This window comes from Podarcis erhardii (assembly GCF_964252035.2).
Source record: "Podarcis erhardii genome assembly, chromosome: 13".
Taxonomy (NCBI): domain Eukaryota; kingdom Metazoa; phylum Chordata; class Lepidosauria; order Squamata; family Lacertidae; genus Podarcis; species Podarcis erhardii.
Window position 1 is genome coordinate 50490085 of NC_138502.1, and position 17401 is coordinate 50507485.

General features: G+C 43.1%; 1 protein-coding gene and 1 long non-coding RNA gene across 4 annotated transcripts in view; both read right to left on the reverse strand.

The window, feature by feature from the left end:
• Positions 1 to 71: 71 nt before the first annotated feature.
• Positions 72 to 6470, reverse strand: LOC309327225. 2 transcript variants are annotated; one of them, XR_014150444.1, is made up of 5 exons: positions 6256 to 6470; positions 3748 to 3903; positions 3334 to 3547; positions 1867 to 2125; positions 72 to 1216 (listed from the first exon to the last, which is right to left on the reverse strand). It is a non-coding gene; the product is annotated as an uncharacterized lncRNA (long non-coding RNA). The 2 variants fall into 2 exon arrangements; XR_014150445.1 differs by lacking the exon at positions 6256 to 6470 and having other exon boundaries at positions 3748 to 3976.
• Positions 6471 to 8984: 2514 nt separating this feature from the next.
• Positions 8985 to 17401, reverse strand: part of AHRR (aryl hydrocarbon receptor repressor) — a 50079-nt gene continuing 41662 nt past the window's right edge. For both annotated transcript variants that reach the window (XM_081836291.1, XM_081836292.1), the window contains 3 exons: positions 16945 to 17006; positions 15731 to 15872; positions 8985 to 12226 (listed from right to left, as the gene is read on the reverse strand). In XM_081836291.1, the coding sequence (XP_081692417.1) occupies positions 11170 to 12226; positions 15731 to 15872; positions 16945 to 17006 (1261 nt within the window). In that variant the 3' untranslated portion in view covers positions 8985 to 11169. The remainder of the gene's footprint in view (positions 12227 to 15730; positions 15873 to 16944; positions 17007 to 17401) is intronic.

Consider the following 17401-nt stretch of genomic DNA (forward strand, 5'->3'; position numbering starts at 1 on the left):
ATGCATGCTTTCTGCTCCTTTGTTTGGGGGCAACATCATGCATACATTTGGCTGCATGGAGGCACTTACCCTCTAGCGGCTCCAGCTCATGCTCCCTGCATTTGTCTGCATACAGCAAGGTAGTAGAAGCAGCGGGAGATCCCATAGTTGTGGAAGGGCCACATTTGTCACTTTGGTAGTGAACTTATGCAGTGCTTCATTTGCCTTAGTAGCCCAGTGGCCCAAAAAATAATCCCAATATCCACCAAAGCCCAAAAGAATGGCGAGGTTAGGAACAGGGGACGGGGTATAAATAGACCCATCAGGAAAAGTCACTTTGAAAATAAGAGGAAATACAGAAGATGGACAGAGTGGGTGGCTAAGACAAATTCAAGTGAGGGTCAATAACTTAGAATGTTATGAATGTCAATTTGTGTCTGTTCATGAACTTGGTAACGTTTTAAGTGAAATGAAGACCAAGCACTTCCAATTCTGAATACACTAAACACGTATACAGTAAACCAGGCCTCTAGTATAGCTAATATTATTGAGATTTTTGTTCCTGGTGTTATAGAAGTGCTGTTTATTATTTAACCCTGCTGTGAAAAGTGGCATTCTCTTTCACATTAGAAGAATAGCAAAACTTTAGCTCCACTCTACAATATATTGTCTCACATTTAAGCAGGTGATGGAATTTATGGTTTCCACAGCTGGAGACTGTCACACGATGTCCAATGGAGAATGACGGACAATACTATACTGGGGTGTATAGGTGTGCCATTAAGATTTGTATACAAGAACAGTAAACCAGTGCCTGCAGACTAGGAGCAGAAGAGGGTAAAAATAAGAGGAAACAGCAATGCCACACAGACTCTGGAAAAGCTTTTTTTAAATTTAATTTTTAATTGTAAATTTGTCAGAGAAGGCTTAGCATTAAGCATGGTTTACCGTAAGAGTAAACAAAAAAGCAAGTGCTGAAACTTTAAAGGCTTTACCAGAATGTACTTTTGTTAATTATATGAACAGCTACCCACAGTTCAGGAATGCATCAGAAACACTTTAATATTTACCTTGAACAGGCTTCAGATGCTATACAGATTTGAGCCATATCTTTTCTTTCTACTTCTTAAGATCTAATGCTGATTAGCTTTCTGCTATGGTGAAACAATCTTTGCCAGTTCAGTTGACTGCAAATTCATTTCACTCAGAGATTGAGCTAATGCATGAATATCAATTTCTAGGATAGAAGAAAACTTGTCAGTTTAATGTACCTTTAAAGACTACAACCACTTCAGTTTTTGTGTATAATAGAACATAGCAGCCATGTTCACATGCCATGCTAAACATGTTTGGACCTCTAACCACACTGAAATTTTACAAAAGTGTCGGGCACATAAATCAGTCAAAGATGGGACTGGCAGCGCTCCCCCCCCCCCCCGGAAAAAGAAACAAAACACAAAGGAGGAAGAGGACAAGGATAATTTAAGTCAGCAGTTGGAGGCAAATCCCACCAAAACATTAATTGGGGCAATTCTCTTTTCTGTTCAGCACTGTAAACAGAAGAACTTCATGTATGTTATACTAGGTTATGATAATATGTGATCAGTTTTTCCTCCCCCATCTCTGCTTTTTCACTGCTGAATCCAGCTGCCAACCAGCTCCCATTAAGACCTCCCCCCCCTTCAAATCTATTCTTCCAACCAGATCTATGTTATTTTCTGTCACTGCACACACACTTAAGAGCTCCAAGCATACATACATACTTTGACATTCAAAACTCTTGGTTCTTGTCTTATGGCACAGGTCTTCTCTAAGGGAGATAATACCCAGCCTCCTTTGTGTTAACCCAATAAAGTTACAATATGGCAATATACTTCATGCATTTACTTTGAAGGTCTGGATAATGGGGAAGCAGTTGTAGAAGCATGCTTGTCAATGTAACTGCGTCCTTTCCTCGCAGCTGACTCATGATATTGGCAGTAAGGTCACTGCCACATTCACCCCATTACATTATTCAGGTGTGTATTTGGCTGTTGATAATTACTGTATGAGCTACCACCACCAAAGGATTGATAAGGCCTCAGATCACCTTCAAAGTTTGATTGCTGGAAGCCCAATTGTTGTGGCCAGCCAGGTCCACTACTTTCTGAAGAAAAGGAAGGTACAGACATATGATTACCACTCCCAGACCCATCACCATACCAAGAGGGAAAATTCCCTTGGTGGTTTATTGAAGGAAGCTGTGAGATGATGCTATCCGGATATGTTCTTGAGTCACAAGAGTCTTGCATACTGTCCCAACATCTTGCTTCACTACATGCCATTCTCTTACCAAGTACTTTGCTACTGTTGAGTTGGTGATATATTGTATAACTGTTTTGTGTTGATGTAAAGCAGGAAGGCTTTTCTACAGCTGGAGTTGACTGGAAATAAGCAGAAGCAGATTGGTTGAATTGCTTCATCCATTCATTGATTCCACTGCCTAAGCCTGGCTGATGGATCTTGCCAAATGAACTCTTTAAGGTTGCAAATGAACATGGTTGCAGGTTCATTTGAACCCATGGCAAACGAAGAGGCTTCCCCTCTCATTTGACAGCTGTACAAATCAGTAGGTGTGTGCGAAGTACTTGATCCATGCTGCAGTAGGGACTGTAACTGTGCAAGTCCATTAGACAGACACCTATGATTCCATTTACTGTCTCCTACAATTTTTTTTGAAAAACATGACAAAATGATATTGCTATTAAGCACACACACCAAATCATACTTTTCCAGACCAGCATTTCCCAAACTTCTAGAAGACTAAAGAAAATAGATTCTTAAAATATAGCAGCAACACTCCCAGGGCACTATTTGGGAATGACTGCTGCAGAGCTGGTTTGCACATAATGCTAATACAAACTGATTTGACATGAACATGCAGATTCCCAGGAGAGACTGACTGTATTTCTCTTAGCAAAACCATGAGAATTTTGGCAGGGCATTTTCGAAACTAGGGTTTGAGATAAATCACAAAATGCAAACCTGTGCTTCCCTGCATAGATTTTATAGCAGCTTCCTAACCCTGGCAACTCCGCACTAAGTCCTATTGAATTCAAAAGAAGTACTGTTGCCATACAAAGTGTAGACAGGATTAAATGATTACGAAAGCATAAGCATACATGGTATCTGATTTAAGATTAAATGAATTTGGATTGGATTGAATCTGCTGTGATGTGTGGTGCAACACTCTTTGTGGCAAGGTTGGGGGGATGATTCTGCTGTACATAGCAGTTGCCTCTATAAAGAGCTATAGCCAAACCCATCTGGAGTACAACTAGAGAAACAGCAAATGCTGGTAACTGAGCTAATTACCTTGGGTATTTCCCCCTATCATTATTTCACTGAAGACATCTCTACTGTGATAATCTTTGTATTTTCCAAATGGCTTGTTGGGTTTGCACTGCCATTTTTTGTACTGGTGCTATCAGTGGTGGAATTGCAAGTCGAAATTTGGGAGTTGTTGCTATGGCTGAATAAGTATGACCTGGCCTCCATCTCGGGTATCTTTTCTAGAATCTGTTAATGGCTGCATAATCAAATTTGACACTTCATTAATGAAATAGAGAATTAATTATAAGTTTTAAATCACAGGCTTTATTGCTTAGAATGAGCTTTGCAATGTGCAGCTTCCCTTTTTTTTTTTTTTTTTTTTTTTTTTTTTTTACAAAAACTGAACAGTGTTAAAATACTAGTGCTAGCAGAAAGATTACCAAGAGAAATACTCACCTCACAATAATATATCTTGCTTACCTGTTTCTCAGATTCTGGTTTGGAAATTTCAGACTGTAGTTTGGTAAACTCTTCACTGGGTTGTGGGTGCTCATTTTGCAGAAAGTGTTTTGTTCGAAAGGCTGCTTTAAAGGACTGTTACTCAGTTTAATCCTGTTAATGTACAGATGTTGTATATTTTATAAAAATCAAAAGCTTGAGGGTAGCAGATTGCTATTTTTTATGACTGATATAGACTTTACAGAGTAAAACAGCAGAAAAAGCAGTCTCTGTTCCAATGAGCCTATAATCTAAGTCTCGACTGAAGAAAAGGGGTAAATAATGGTAACAGCTACACATATTCAAGTTTGGTTTATGTATGTAGGACTAAGGCAAAAGTTTCATAGAAAATGTATAATTTGAGAAGCATTTTAAAGTGGGAAGAAGAGGTGGCATTGACAGGAAATGGTAAAAGAGGATACCGGGGCTAAAAGGAGGTGAAGGCCAAGTTTGGTCTGAACAACAACCGAAGTGGTTAATGTTGGCTGCAGACGTGAGGAGACCGCAGGGTGGCACCAAAACAACGCAGTTTGACCAAATGCTGCTGCTGCAACAACCGCACACCCGGGCATGCAAGCAGGCTGCAGAGGGCCCAGCAACAAAGCGAGAGGCTCTCTCCTCAATTTGCCACAAACACGAGCCATCGCGTGTCTTCAAGGACTGGGCTCAGCGCCTGGGGGGAAACCGGCAAGACAGTGAAGTGGCCCTGAACCAGGTCCAGAGTGAATTGGCCTCAGCGCTTAAGTCTCCCACATAACTACGCGAGGCAACAACTTCGGAAGGCCGTTTATTTAAATGATTTAAAGCTGGGGCAGCCGAGGCAGTGAACGGGCCCCTACTGAAGGTCGCCCATTGCTGCACAGGGAATAAGCCCTCTTGTCCCGCGGACGAAGCTGTGGAGCATCGCCCAAGACCCCGCTCCTGCCGCGCCCTCAATGCTGCCCCTTCGCAAGGTACTGCAGGGCGAGGTGGCCACACATGACTCTCATTCGCCGAGGCCTGAATGATATTGTTGTTGTTGAGTCGTTTAGTCATGTCTGACTCTTCGTGACCCCCTGGACCAGAGCATGCCAGGCACTCCTGTCTTCCACTGCCTCCCGCAGTTTGGTCAAACTCATGCTGGTAGCTTCGAGAACACTATCCAGCCATCTCATCCTTGGTCGTCCCCTTCTCCTTGTGCCCTCCATCTTTCCCAATATCAGGGTCTTTTCCAGGGAGTCTTCTCTTCTCATGAGGTGGCCAAAGTCTTGGAGCCTCAGTTTCAGGATCTGTCCTTCCAGTGAGCACTCAGGGCTGATTTCCTGTTTATCATGGTGACAAATGTCTGCTGTGGCTAGAGTTGTACTCCCTCTGAAGAAGCAGGTTCACAGTTGGGGGGGGGGAATCCTGTTCCTGGGCAGCTGGCAGAGCCCCTCTTAGCTGGGCATGGGACTGCCACATTCGCTGGCCTCCATAGGAGACTCACAGTCCCTCTCTGCGTCTCTGTTCCTTTTTGGCCACTGTCAAATGAGGGCGATGGCGACTGGACTTCTGATAGCTGCCCAGCCCTGCTTCAGTTCCCCCACCAAGTGCCCCCTTCTAGAACCCACTGCTCTCAACTGCTTCTCCCCCCCCCCCAACATTCAAACTCCCTTTCCAAGCCTCCTCCAATCATTACTCTCAACCAGAATTCTGGAATCCAACTTGGGAAGGCTGGTTGCCCTGCTGTGGAGAAGTCCCTCTTGCAAGGACTCTGCTGTACTCTTTAAAGCTACAACAGTCCCAACTTTTGAAGCAATATTTTATACATCCTGCTCTGTCAAGTCATCCTATTAGAAGCACAAAAGCTTCTAGTGCTTCCTAGGAAATTAGGGAAAGTGAGCTGCAGGTTCTCCTCTGTTCTAAAAAGCAGGTGTCTTCCCCTAAATGATCCTGGGAATTGTAGCATCCATGGCAGATGGCCATCTCACCTCTGCTGAAAAACCTCCAAGGAAGGAGAGTCTACCGCCTTCCGAGGGATTTCTTCCCACTGTCAAACAGCTCTTGCTGTCAGAAAGTTCTTCCTGAAGTTGAGTCGGAATCTCTTTTCTTGTAGCTTGAAGCCATGGCTTCAGGTCCTGAGGGCCACTGGAGCAGGAGAAAACAAGCTTCCTCCCTCCTCCCTGTGACAGCCCTTGAGATATTGAGAGGGCTGCATGGTGTGGCTCTCATATCCATGTTCTGAGAGAGAGAGAGCAAAATGTTTCTCGGTCCCCTTTCTCCACCGCAGGCAGAATTGTAAGGGGTCAGTGCATCTGGCTGGTAAGAAGAGGGTCAGAGTTTGGAGCCCAGCCAGGGCTGGCTGTGGGCAGGATCCTGACATTGTTAGGGTTGGACTAGATGACCCCTGGGGTCCCTTCCAAATCTACCATACTATGATTCCATCAAGCAGCTAAAGGAACGGGCAGAGGAGCAAGATGCAGAACAAGGGGAGGCACAACCACAAACCCCAACAGCACCCTCTGGCCTGACCCACGGGGGCCTCATCCCAGCACACTTTGAAACCCCCCTCCCATTTTATTTTTATTAATTCAGCTGCCTGGCAACCCAGCAGCCTGGCCCCTGTTTGCCAGATGATGTCACAAAGTGCTGCTTTGCATGCAAGCCTTATAGTGGCCGGCAAGAGGGATGCCTGTCAGATGATGGTGAGAGACTTGCCGAGACAAGTGATAATGAGAAGGAACTCTGAAGGTAGGAGCCCTAGAGTGGCAAAGAATTATTATTATTATTATTATTATTATTATTATTATTATTATTACCATTACCTGTTACAGGTACATGTGGCTTGGCTCCCTGGTTTGACTTGTCCACAGATGTTGTCAGCTTGGCAGGTTCTCAGCTGTAGTCCCCAGATTATATTTTCTGTTGTGAATATCTGGTTGCTTACAAGGTTGAACCACATGGCCTTTCCAGGACTCTATTTTCTTAACTCTAAGGCTGCGTACACATCACACCTTGAAGTCACGGGGTAATTCCATTCAAATGTCAACCTACAGACTCATCGTTCCTAAATATGTTGTAGACCATTTTAAAGAGAATTTCTCAAAGTTTCAGGATCTTGCCTCTATCCACAAATGTGAGATGAACAGTTTTAAAATCCTCTGTTTGACAGCAAAACTAAAAACTTAGGAGCAGCCGCCAGGACCATATAACACCGGTCCTAAAGGATCTATGATGGCTCCCAGTACATTTGCGAGCACCATTCACAGTGTGGGTCCGGTATATCTGAAGTAGGGTTGCCAGCGGGTCCTTAAAAAACAGAGTTTTAAAATCCCATCCTTGACAGCAAACTTAAAAGGATAGGAATCAGGCTGCAAGACCTTGTTTTGAGCAAGTCCAGCTATGAAGCTAGCTGCTTTCCCTCCCTTTGCCCCACTTAAGAAAGAATCAGGCATCAACATGGGAACTTTAAAAATAAGCTTTACTTACTTTATAATCATGCATCGGTTCAAAGCAGTAGTGGCATTAAAAACTGTGCAGGAAAAATACTGTTAAACATTTGCAGGAGACCCATCCCCCGAACCCTTGAAATAGATAAAACGGTAGAATTTTGATTAATTGGGATTTCAATGAAAGTACAGGCTGCAGAACAGTGTCAGACAAGGAATTCATGGGATGACTTTTACAAACCAGGCTGGGGGGGGGGGTCTAGCAAAGAGCAAATCTGTTAACACACCTGAGATTGCTGGGTACACAACCCAAGGAGAAGTGGGGATGAGCCCCTAAGGTATGGTGGGTACACAGCCTTTGGTTTTAAGGTCTCTAGCGGGTGCTAGCTTGCACGATGCAGAAACATAGTGAGGTTTATTTTGTATTATTTGTTTACACCATCACTGCATTTGACCCTTTACAAAGAGGTTCCTTAGACTCCTTAATTTGACGCAAGGAGGCAACAGCGAAAGGCTGAGGGTCCAGGATGGTCCTGGAGTCCTGCGGAAAGACATAAGCCAGGATTCATCGGTCTAGACTTCTGGGTTCCCTGGCATTTCCCAAATGGAACCTCTGTGACAACAGGGGGCCTCTGTTTTCATTTTCCTTTCTGTCTCCCCGGTCCTAAGACAGGCAGGGCACAGAGGCTGCTGTGGTGCCGTGAAGAAGGGGAGGCCACCATGTATAAAAATGGCATTTTGGAAATCGTGGTATGTTAATTCCATGGGGAATCCATTCCCATGTGCCAGGAGGTTGTGGCGCCAACCTGAGCAAACAGGGCTGGGGGGGGGGGAGCAGTACAAGCTAAAGTCACCATATAAATAGAACAGGTAAGAGGAAGGGAAAATTTGCATGGAGCGGGGAGGACACCCTACAAGTTGAGTATACCTGTTTATACTGTGAAGGCATTTCTGATTACACTATTAAGACTGATTTGAAAACTGCCACTTGAGACCACAAAATCGCTTCTCTGTGTGGGCATGGCTCCTTCCCAGCCCTGCTTGGCACAGAAGCAGCAGCCAGTTTCCTCCCATTAAAACATCATATTGAGTTATTTCAGAGAGGGAGGAGACTTTGGCTGCTTCTTCTGAGCTAGGCCGGCTGGGACGGAGCCGAGATGCCCGTACAGAGGCCAAGTGGGGAAAGCTTATAAGATCAGGTAGGAGGCAATGCCCCTTCCCAGGTCATCCCCCCCCCCCGCCCCAGACTGGGGCTAGCGTGGCTGGGAGCCAGGCACCTGCTGATGTCTCCATTTGCTTTGCAGCGAGGAGAAGGTTCAGCCTGGGAGCCGCTGCATCACGGGAGGGACTGGAGCCCAGACGAAGTCTTCTTGTCTCAGAGGTGATGGGACAGGGGGAAGGAGGGGGGCCTTAGGAAACACACAAGAAGGGCCAGCAGGATCAGGCCAAGGGCTCACCTGGTCCAGCCTCCTCTTCTCCCAGGGGCCACCCAGATGCCAGTGGGAACACCGCAAGCAGGATTCGAGCCCAAGAGCTCTCTGTCCACTTGGGACTTCCTGCAATGGCTTTTCTGAAGCATGTTGTCTCCATCAGGGCTAGCAGCTTTTGACTGCCCTCTCCTCTGTTCAGTCATCTAATCCTCTTTTAAAGCCATGGAACACCTACTTCTGGTTTTGCAGTGTTCGGGTTCCAAGTTGTTTGTGAACTAAGCTGTTCGAAAACCGAGGTACCACTGTACAAGAATCTTCACACATTAGGCAATACTGAACAATATTACAAATTCCACACTTAAATATAGAATATTTATTAACAAATGCTGGATTTTACATTTTAGGCAGCAACCGAGTATAAATGTAAGTAATATTATTTAAGATTGTAAGAGTAATAAACCTTTACAAAAAGGCTCTCAATAGTGCTACTATTTTGTCAAGCAGACAGGATGCTGTAATTTTGAGCATACTTTTTTCCTTTCCAGAGGAATATACCAAAATAAGGAATTTATTCTACTTAGTCTCAGCTTGATGTATTTTCAGGCTACTAGGACTGATATTATAGAATAAATTAGAAATATAGTGTCTTAAAATAGTAGTACAAAGTATATTTTTGTTGCTTCCTCTTTTACCTTTGCTGAGCAGTTCAATAACTCAAATTAGACATTTGAGGTAATATATGTAAATCACATAATCTATTTTTACATGTGCAAACCAACATTTTAAAGGATAAAAACCAAGCATAGAAACTTTATTCAGAAACAGTTATTTTGCAAACTTTTTCTATTTGTATTATTACTGTTTAATCACTTAAAAATGATGCTAAAGATATGAAGATGATAGAGCAACCGGATAATATATTTTATGAACAGTGAGCATGATTAAGCTAAAATATTAGTTGATCACTTTATGTTGTGCATTGTAAGTCTGTGCTCCTTCAAATAAACAGCTGCTACTTATTTTCATTTGGTAGTGAAATTGTCTTCATAGTGAAAAATGGTCTATAATTTCTCCCCTATTAACACATTTCGGGAACATGAAAGTCATTATTTTCTTGATAGAGAATGTGCACATTTGATTATGATTCCCCCTAAGGAATAAGTCTCATTAGCTGGTATTCCACTAAGTTTTACTGAGAGTAGACTTGTTGAAATTAATGGACCTAACTTAATCATGTTCATTAATTATGATCAATCTACTCTCAGTAAAACTTAGTTGAACATCACGCATTGAACTCAATATTCTGAATAGATATGGATCAGATTACGCTGTAAATTAGTAGCATATTTTTTTGTTCAGGAAGGCAACAGGACACATGAATGACTAGGTTAAATATCCAGTGTTAGTATTTGGGTTTATAAAACAAAAAACAAAATCCTGATTACACAGTGACTTAATTAAATTCAATGTACATTGCCCATTAAAAGCTTTGCAGAGATGCAATTGTATATTCCATATAAAATATGACTGGAAAGCAAAGCATTACAATACAAATGCAAGCAAGGAGATATTCAAGTTAAATCATGTTTTAGTTCTGTATTATCGTTCATGCCCCATCCACAGAGCCCATGGGCTCTGGCTTCAACTTTGTCTGCTGGTTGCATACCCCAACAAATTAATTCGGCGCTAACAGTTGGACTTAACACCTGCCCTCATGATTCATAGAAGCACCAGGCACTTCCAACTGGAAGGAAATAAACTGGGATTTCCTGAGCAGCACTAGTAGAAACAGTGCTAATCACCATTTATGCCACTGCAATATGTTGATCTGTAGGAACAGGGGTTCCAGACACAAATTACAATTTAGTAAGAGGCAACAATAATAGCCAAACAACCTCAGCAGCCATACCTTTAAAAGCTTGCCCAGGCAGATTAGAGATCTTCCCTACTCTTATACTCCAGTTAGGATTGCAGTAATCTCCTACTTTGTGTCCATAGAGACTTCGTTTCTCCTGATACCCACCTTCTCTCTTTTTTAACTTCTCCTGCTTGGAGCCTAAAAGACTGGAAATGGAGAAGTATGCCTTTTGCATCCCTGTTGTTCATATGGGACTATTTTTTTATTTTTGAATAGCACAAGCGAGATGTTTGAACTACCTGGGAGCCAAAGAACTACCAGCAGAGAGAAATTAACTGCTATGTTGTTTTATGCAAACATTTTCTTTTTCTTAAAACAGACCTTTAAATTGGCCTTCAATTTCAGTAGAGAATTGCCTCCAATAATATTGTACAGTGCTTTTATGAATATTAAGGCCACTTCTCTGTCATGTTTTGTGGATGTTCGGTACTATATATATGGGTACCTATCACACACTATCCTTAAGTTAAGGAGGGCTAACCATGGCTAGGACACTGTGTTGCCCCAAAACAATGTCAAATAGATCCTTAAATCCCTGTAATGGGGAGTGCCCTATTAATGAGAAACTTCCTCTTTTGTCCCATCTCTGCACTAACAAGGCAGTTGTGAACATCTGGAAGCACACCTATACCATTTGTTGTGAAAATGCACATCCCATTATTCTATGAGGTTGAGAGCCGGCTAATGTGCTTTCAGGAAAAGTCGTTTGTACTCTGCCAGACATGCGAGAAGACTCTAAGGGCTCGTGTTTGACTGTCTGAATAAAGCTGGGGTTTTTAAATTCACACTGCATCTTCAGAACTTGCCTATTCAGGCCCCTCTCTTCCACTAAACTGGGATTATAAAATTCATTCCAGTAATGTGTGTCTTGTGCACCCTCCACTGCTTCTGCACAGACTGAGTTTTGGGAGCTCAGAGGAACACCTTTGCCAGGTCCACTTCTGCCAAGGCTGGGGTGGTGCATCACAATGTGTTGCCAGTTATACGGCGGGTAAACACACTGCTTTGGGGTTTGGCAAGGAGACAGATGCTCACTGAGGTCCAGTTCTGTTTTGAGGTGAACCCTAGTAGGAAAACGGATCGCTTGCTTTTTCCTTGTGCTGTTTTCACCAATCCAGACCCGACTTGCTGAAACAGCATCTATATTTTCAGAATCTGAATCATATTCAGTTTTGATGTTATGAGCCAACCCCGTGTTGTACGGAGTTTCTGAGGATACTAATGGACATTGTAACTTCATGTATTCTCCAGAATAACTTTGTGTTGTGTACTGCTGCAAGCTTGGATGAGGCTGGCAATTTTCTGTGCCCCCCCAGGGAGAAGGACAGGTTGATGATAAACTAAAGAGCCGTTGATCTCTATTGTAGAAAGGTCTAGGAGTTTTGCTTGAACATGTAATCTCATTACGCTGACTTCTAGAACAGAAATTTGATGGATTCACTGTAGTCGAAATGCCATTTCTGTTGTTACTGTATTGAGTACCGAATAGCGATGCAGTAGGACCGACAAGTTCTTGCTGAATAAAACATTCTTCGTCATCTGTACAAGGTTCAAACTTGACTTTTATGCTGTCCTGCTCTTTTTTCCTTGGGGCCCACCTACTATACTTCATCTGTACAAGGTTTTCCCTGTTCCTTTTTGTGTTTGCAGGGCTGCTTGTTATCTTCTGATGACAGTCTTCCCTTTCAACAAAGGTAGAAAAAAAATATTTTAAAAAACTTGTAAAGGCTTTCCCCCCCAGCAACATGTGAAATATGGTGATGGAGAAGAGCAAAAATTTATTGGCATATCACTGTTATCAGCTGCCTGTTTTTCAGTTTTGATTGAATAGTGCATTATTGTTTATTATATGTTATAAATTTACCAGTGTGTATGTTGCGCAGTATCCTCTCACTTATGTGTGTGGATTATTCCATTAAATATTAACTTACATTTTCCTGCAAGTTTCACAGTTGCAAAAGGTTGACTCCAACACTAGAAAAAACGTGACTAACAGGTCTTTTAATTTCAATGCGTCTACTCTAAGTAGACTGGGAAGTTTTGGGTTTTGTCCAACTATCAGTTAAAAGTGTTTAAATATACCTACATTTATCTTGAAGAAGCAAAAAGATTTCAAAAAGCTTCTCACTAATTTAAGAATTTCCACTGGATCAGAAGTTTCTCTAATCCCCCATTCTGCTTCAGCTGCAGTCACAAGTCTCTTGAAGCTCATAGCCAAGGCATGAAGGTGAGGAACACCCCCTGTTCAGCAGCATTTGCAAGTATACAATTTATTGACATGGGGTTCTAGTTACAGAGATGGGGGCTTACAGCTACTGGCAGTCGTCTCCTCCATGGATATGTTAAATCCTTATTTAAAGCGAATCAGCCTATCTTCTAGCAATGAAATCCCACAAGCTATAGGTTGCATGAAGACCTTTCCTTAATGTACTGTGTTTTATCACTGAGATTAACAATTTATTTCCATACCATTACCCAGATGTCCAATCTGGCTCCTTATGTTTTGCTCTACAAGTGGCTGTGCAAAGCATGAGGCTTTGGCAAGCGAGACAGAGTGTTTGCAGCTGGCTGTCATTAATAGGAGGCAAACGTGTTCTCAGTGTCAGGGAGGAGCAACAGCTCTAGATGCCTGTTCATGCCTAATTCTCTAGCTAATCTATTTGTTAAGTACCAGAATGCACCTCCAACAGACTGTTAATCAGCCCACTCCTGACAAGAATGAAAGCACCTCTCCAATAAGTCATTTTTGGAATGAGAGGGTAGCAGATTGAATAACTCTATATAACTTTTTGATGTTAATTTAATATCATTGTGTAAACTATTTCCCCAACATTCATTCTCTCTCCTTTTCCACTTTTCTTATCATGTTTTGCCTTTCATGCTATACAGATGTTTGTAGTTTTAAAATTTTAAAAATAAAGTTTTAAAAAAATCATGTATGGTTTGGTGGTCAAATATATATAACATGCAATGTCTGATTGGCACCCTCCTGCCATTTCCAGCAATGGGTATTCAGGAGCACACTTCTTCCTGAGACACCACCGTCAGACTAGATCTCATAAGCCTAGACAGTAAACCCACAATTTATGTGGGGATTATCTTCCAGGGATCGTGCCTAAGTCAAAATAGTATATAGTGAAAACACACTGGGTTGAATGGCAGTTGGGATTCTCCAAGTCCCCCCCCCCCCCCCGAATGCCCACTGCCCTTTTAATTTTTTTTGCCAAGCCTGTAAAGCTGAATGCATAAGTTGTGGGCTTAAAGGTAAAGGTAAAGGGACCCCTGACCATTAGGTCCAGCTGAGGGAGCCAGCATACAGCTTCCGGGTCATGTGGCCAGCATGACTAAGCCGCTTCTGGCGAACCAGAGCAGCACACGGAAACGCCGTTTCCCTTCCCGCTAGAGCAGTACCTATTTATCTACTTGCACTTTGATGTGCTTTCAAATTGCTAGGTTGGCAGCAGCAGGGACCGAGCAGCGGGAGCTCACCCTGTCGCAGGGATTTGAACCGCTGACCTTCTGATCGGCAAGCCCTAGGCTCTGTGGTTTAACCCACAGCGCCACCCGCGTCCCCAGTTATGGGCTTGCAGTATGTAAAAAAAAGTTTTTTTAAGCCTCATTGTGTATGACCAAAATCTCTGGTTGCCCTTGGTAACTAAACCCTTGATCCAGCAACAATATTTGTATGTAACAAATGAGGTGAGCTAGCCTTGTTATGAGGGGAAACAGCTAAGAAGCAGTTTGTATGAGTGCTCATGTATCTCTTTATCTATCTGGGTGTGAACTCCAGCATGGGAGAAAGGGTGTACATAGCTTCCAAAAAAAATCAAAAGTAATAATTGAATCAAAAACATTCACAAAATCTAGTGTCTTCTAGTACATGGAGGTAAGCACCTTTTAAACATGCTTCCAACTGTATGGAATACTTGCAAAAGTAAGAGCTTTGCTCATGGCCACTGAGACGTCTGCCCACAAGCAGCTCAGAAAGGATGTGATTACAAATATTGACATTATTGACCAGTAGAGGGAGGCCTTGGTAGTGAGAATAAAATTCTAAACTGTGTTTAGAAACATGCCAACCAAAGCAATATTGGTCTGACTTCAACTCTCACCTCCATGTGTCTGAATTGTTTAAAAATTCAAAAGGTAGATCCAACAAAAATCAGCAGATGTTTAGGCAAGTAGAAGCCGCACCAGATGTTTTTAGTGAGATGTTACAGGTTATCCTCGTAAGCAACAGTATTTTCAAATTAGTGTATAAAGTACAGCATGTCAGAGCTTATGGGAACTGCAGACTTCATGAGCCACATGAGGAGGGGGTGTCACCTGGAAAGAGGTGATAGGGCACAGAAGATCTGTGATGGATGGACCAGAAAGGAGCTAGGAGGCAACAGGAGTAGATAGCATTGTGGTCTAAAGAACTCCCTTGAAGCAGAGTCCCATGCTGCAATGGCACAGGGGTCCACGCCCAGACTCACTGTCCAGTGGCGTAGCGTGGGGGGAGCAGGGGGGGCCAGCTGCACCGGGCACAACATTTGGGGGGGCGTGCTCGCACTCACAGCTCTCTGCCCCTACCTGGCTCACTCACTCTCTCTGACTGCAGTGCTGGCTGTGCGAATCCAATCCAAGCTGCCGGGTCGCCGCCCACTGTGGAGGGTGCCAGGCGTGCGTTGCGGTGCGGAGCGGAGAGAGAGCGAGGGAGAGACTATCTGGGAGAGGGACAGTGCAGCGGCCGCCCAGCGCAGCGCTGAGCGCGGGAGAGAACCACACCCGACTAGCCCAGGCAGCAGCAAGAAGAAGCTGGCAGCGGCGGCAGGTTAGGGGGCGCAAATTACTTGCCTTGCCCCGGGTGCTGACAACCCACGCTACGCCGCTGTCACTGTCCCACCAGCATCCCGCTCCTGTTACCCACTCAGTGGCTGGGGAAACCCGGCCAGATGGGCGGGGTATAAATAATAAACTATTATTATTAAATTATTATCATCTGACTCCAGAAACATCCATGCTCACGAGCAACTGCTACTTGGGTGCCCTTAATTCCATTCATTTCTTTGGCCGTGAGTCTTTAGCTGAATGTTGCACTTTCTACACCAGTCAGAACGACAAAAAAGCAATCTTTCCTCTTAGCTTATTTCTCAGCACAATATATTTATATTTTGAAATGCTTATGTTTTAAGCATACTTACTTGGGAGCTTGCTGTAGAGCAATGGCATATTCTGAAGAACCATTTCGGTATTGACCTTGAGTACTGGCCTGTATCCAAACCCAATGGTCTTCGTTTGCTTGCAGCCTCTTCAGAGAAATTCCATTTTCTCTATTATTCTTTCCTATAAAATTTGAAGGACAATGTTTTTGGTGGAAAATATTTTAAGTATGCTACTTCATAAATGCTTTAGCATCTGATAAGTACGCTATCTATTCAATGAAGCACTGAACACTCATTCAGGATAGAGAAAACATAAGTCTCAGTTTGTCATTGCCTAATACGGGAAAGCACACTGCTTCGATTTAAACCCCTTTCAATCGCACTGTTTCGGCACTACATATGCTTGTTCAGCCATCCGGAATAACTAGATAGCAACACCTAAATGTGTGAAATCTGTACACAAACCTCTAGCTAGCTAGTGCAAAGGCGGTCTTTAATTTCACAGGGGAGGTAGGGCAGTTATTTTGGGGGTACATTACTGTTATATCTCTGGGACATTTTAATTTAAAATGGCAAAAAAAAAAACATAACCAGTAAAGCCCAAACACTGCAGACCAGTCAATAAAGCAAAAAAACTTGAAGGAGAAAGCCTGGCAGGCTGACAAAGCATAATCTGCGACTAGAGATGGGGAGGGAACTTGGTCACCCCCAACCTCTTTCTCCAGTGAACTGCTAAATGCAGCCCTCCAGTTCTTTGGGGGGGGGGGTGGAACCCATAACAACATTTGTGTGAAATCTCAAGGGTCTCCGCTTACATTAATGGATTAAAAAGGTAAAGGTACCCCTGACCATTAAGTCCAGTCGCAGATGACTCTGGGGTTGCACGCTCATCTCGCTCTATAGGCCCAGGGAGCTGGTGTTTGTCCACAAACAGCTTCTGGGTCATGTGGCCAGCATGACTAAGCCGCTTCTGGCAAACCAGAGCAGTGCATGGAAACGCCATTTCCGCCGGAGCGGTACCTATTTATCTACTTGAACTTGACGTGCTTTCGAACTGCTAAAGAATGACAAATGTTTCAAGAGGACAGCTGCTGCAATCCATTTATATATCAGCAACCTGAGCCACAATAGCAACTGCAAAGGAAAATGGGGAAGTTTTACCTTGAAAGAAAAATTCAAGCAAACACCACATAAAGTTATTACATGGATAAATGCAGAATAATGATTTTAAAAACCACTGGTGAAAATGATACCTTCTTGGAAAGCAATCCTTCTATGAAGATCAGCCATATACTGTTCAGAAATAGCCTTTGAGCTGCAAAGATTAAATAAAACCAAAACGTTTTTTATAAATTACACTATGGATATGCATGCATGCCACTGTCATAGTAAATGCCACAAAAAAGCACTTCAAAGCAACTTCTGAATTCCACATTGAAAGAATTTGCACATCAATACATCCATTATCTTACTTGGGTTCGTAGCAGAAGTCATATGACTGGATTAATCATTCTTAGAATGCTACAGAATACATTTCAAGTACTGTAGTGCAATTATATGTTTGGGCATGTCCCTTTATCCCATTACAGGACAAAAAGTATTGATGGAATGTAGGATGCTACACGTTTGACAGGTATTGACATTATTTACTGGCAGGTTGTCAGTGCAGCATTTGCCAGATCATGAGTGATTTGCGTGGTAGCACTAAGC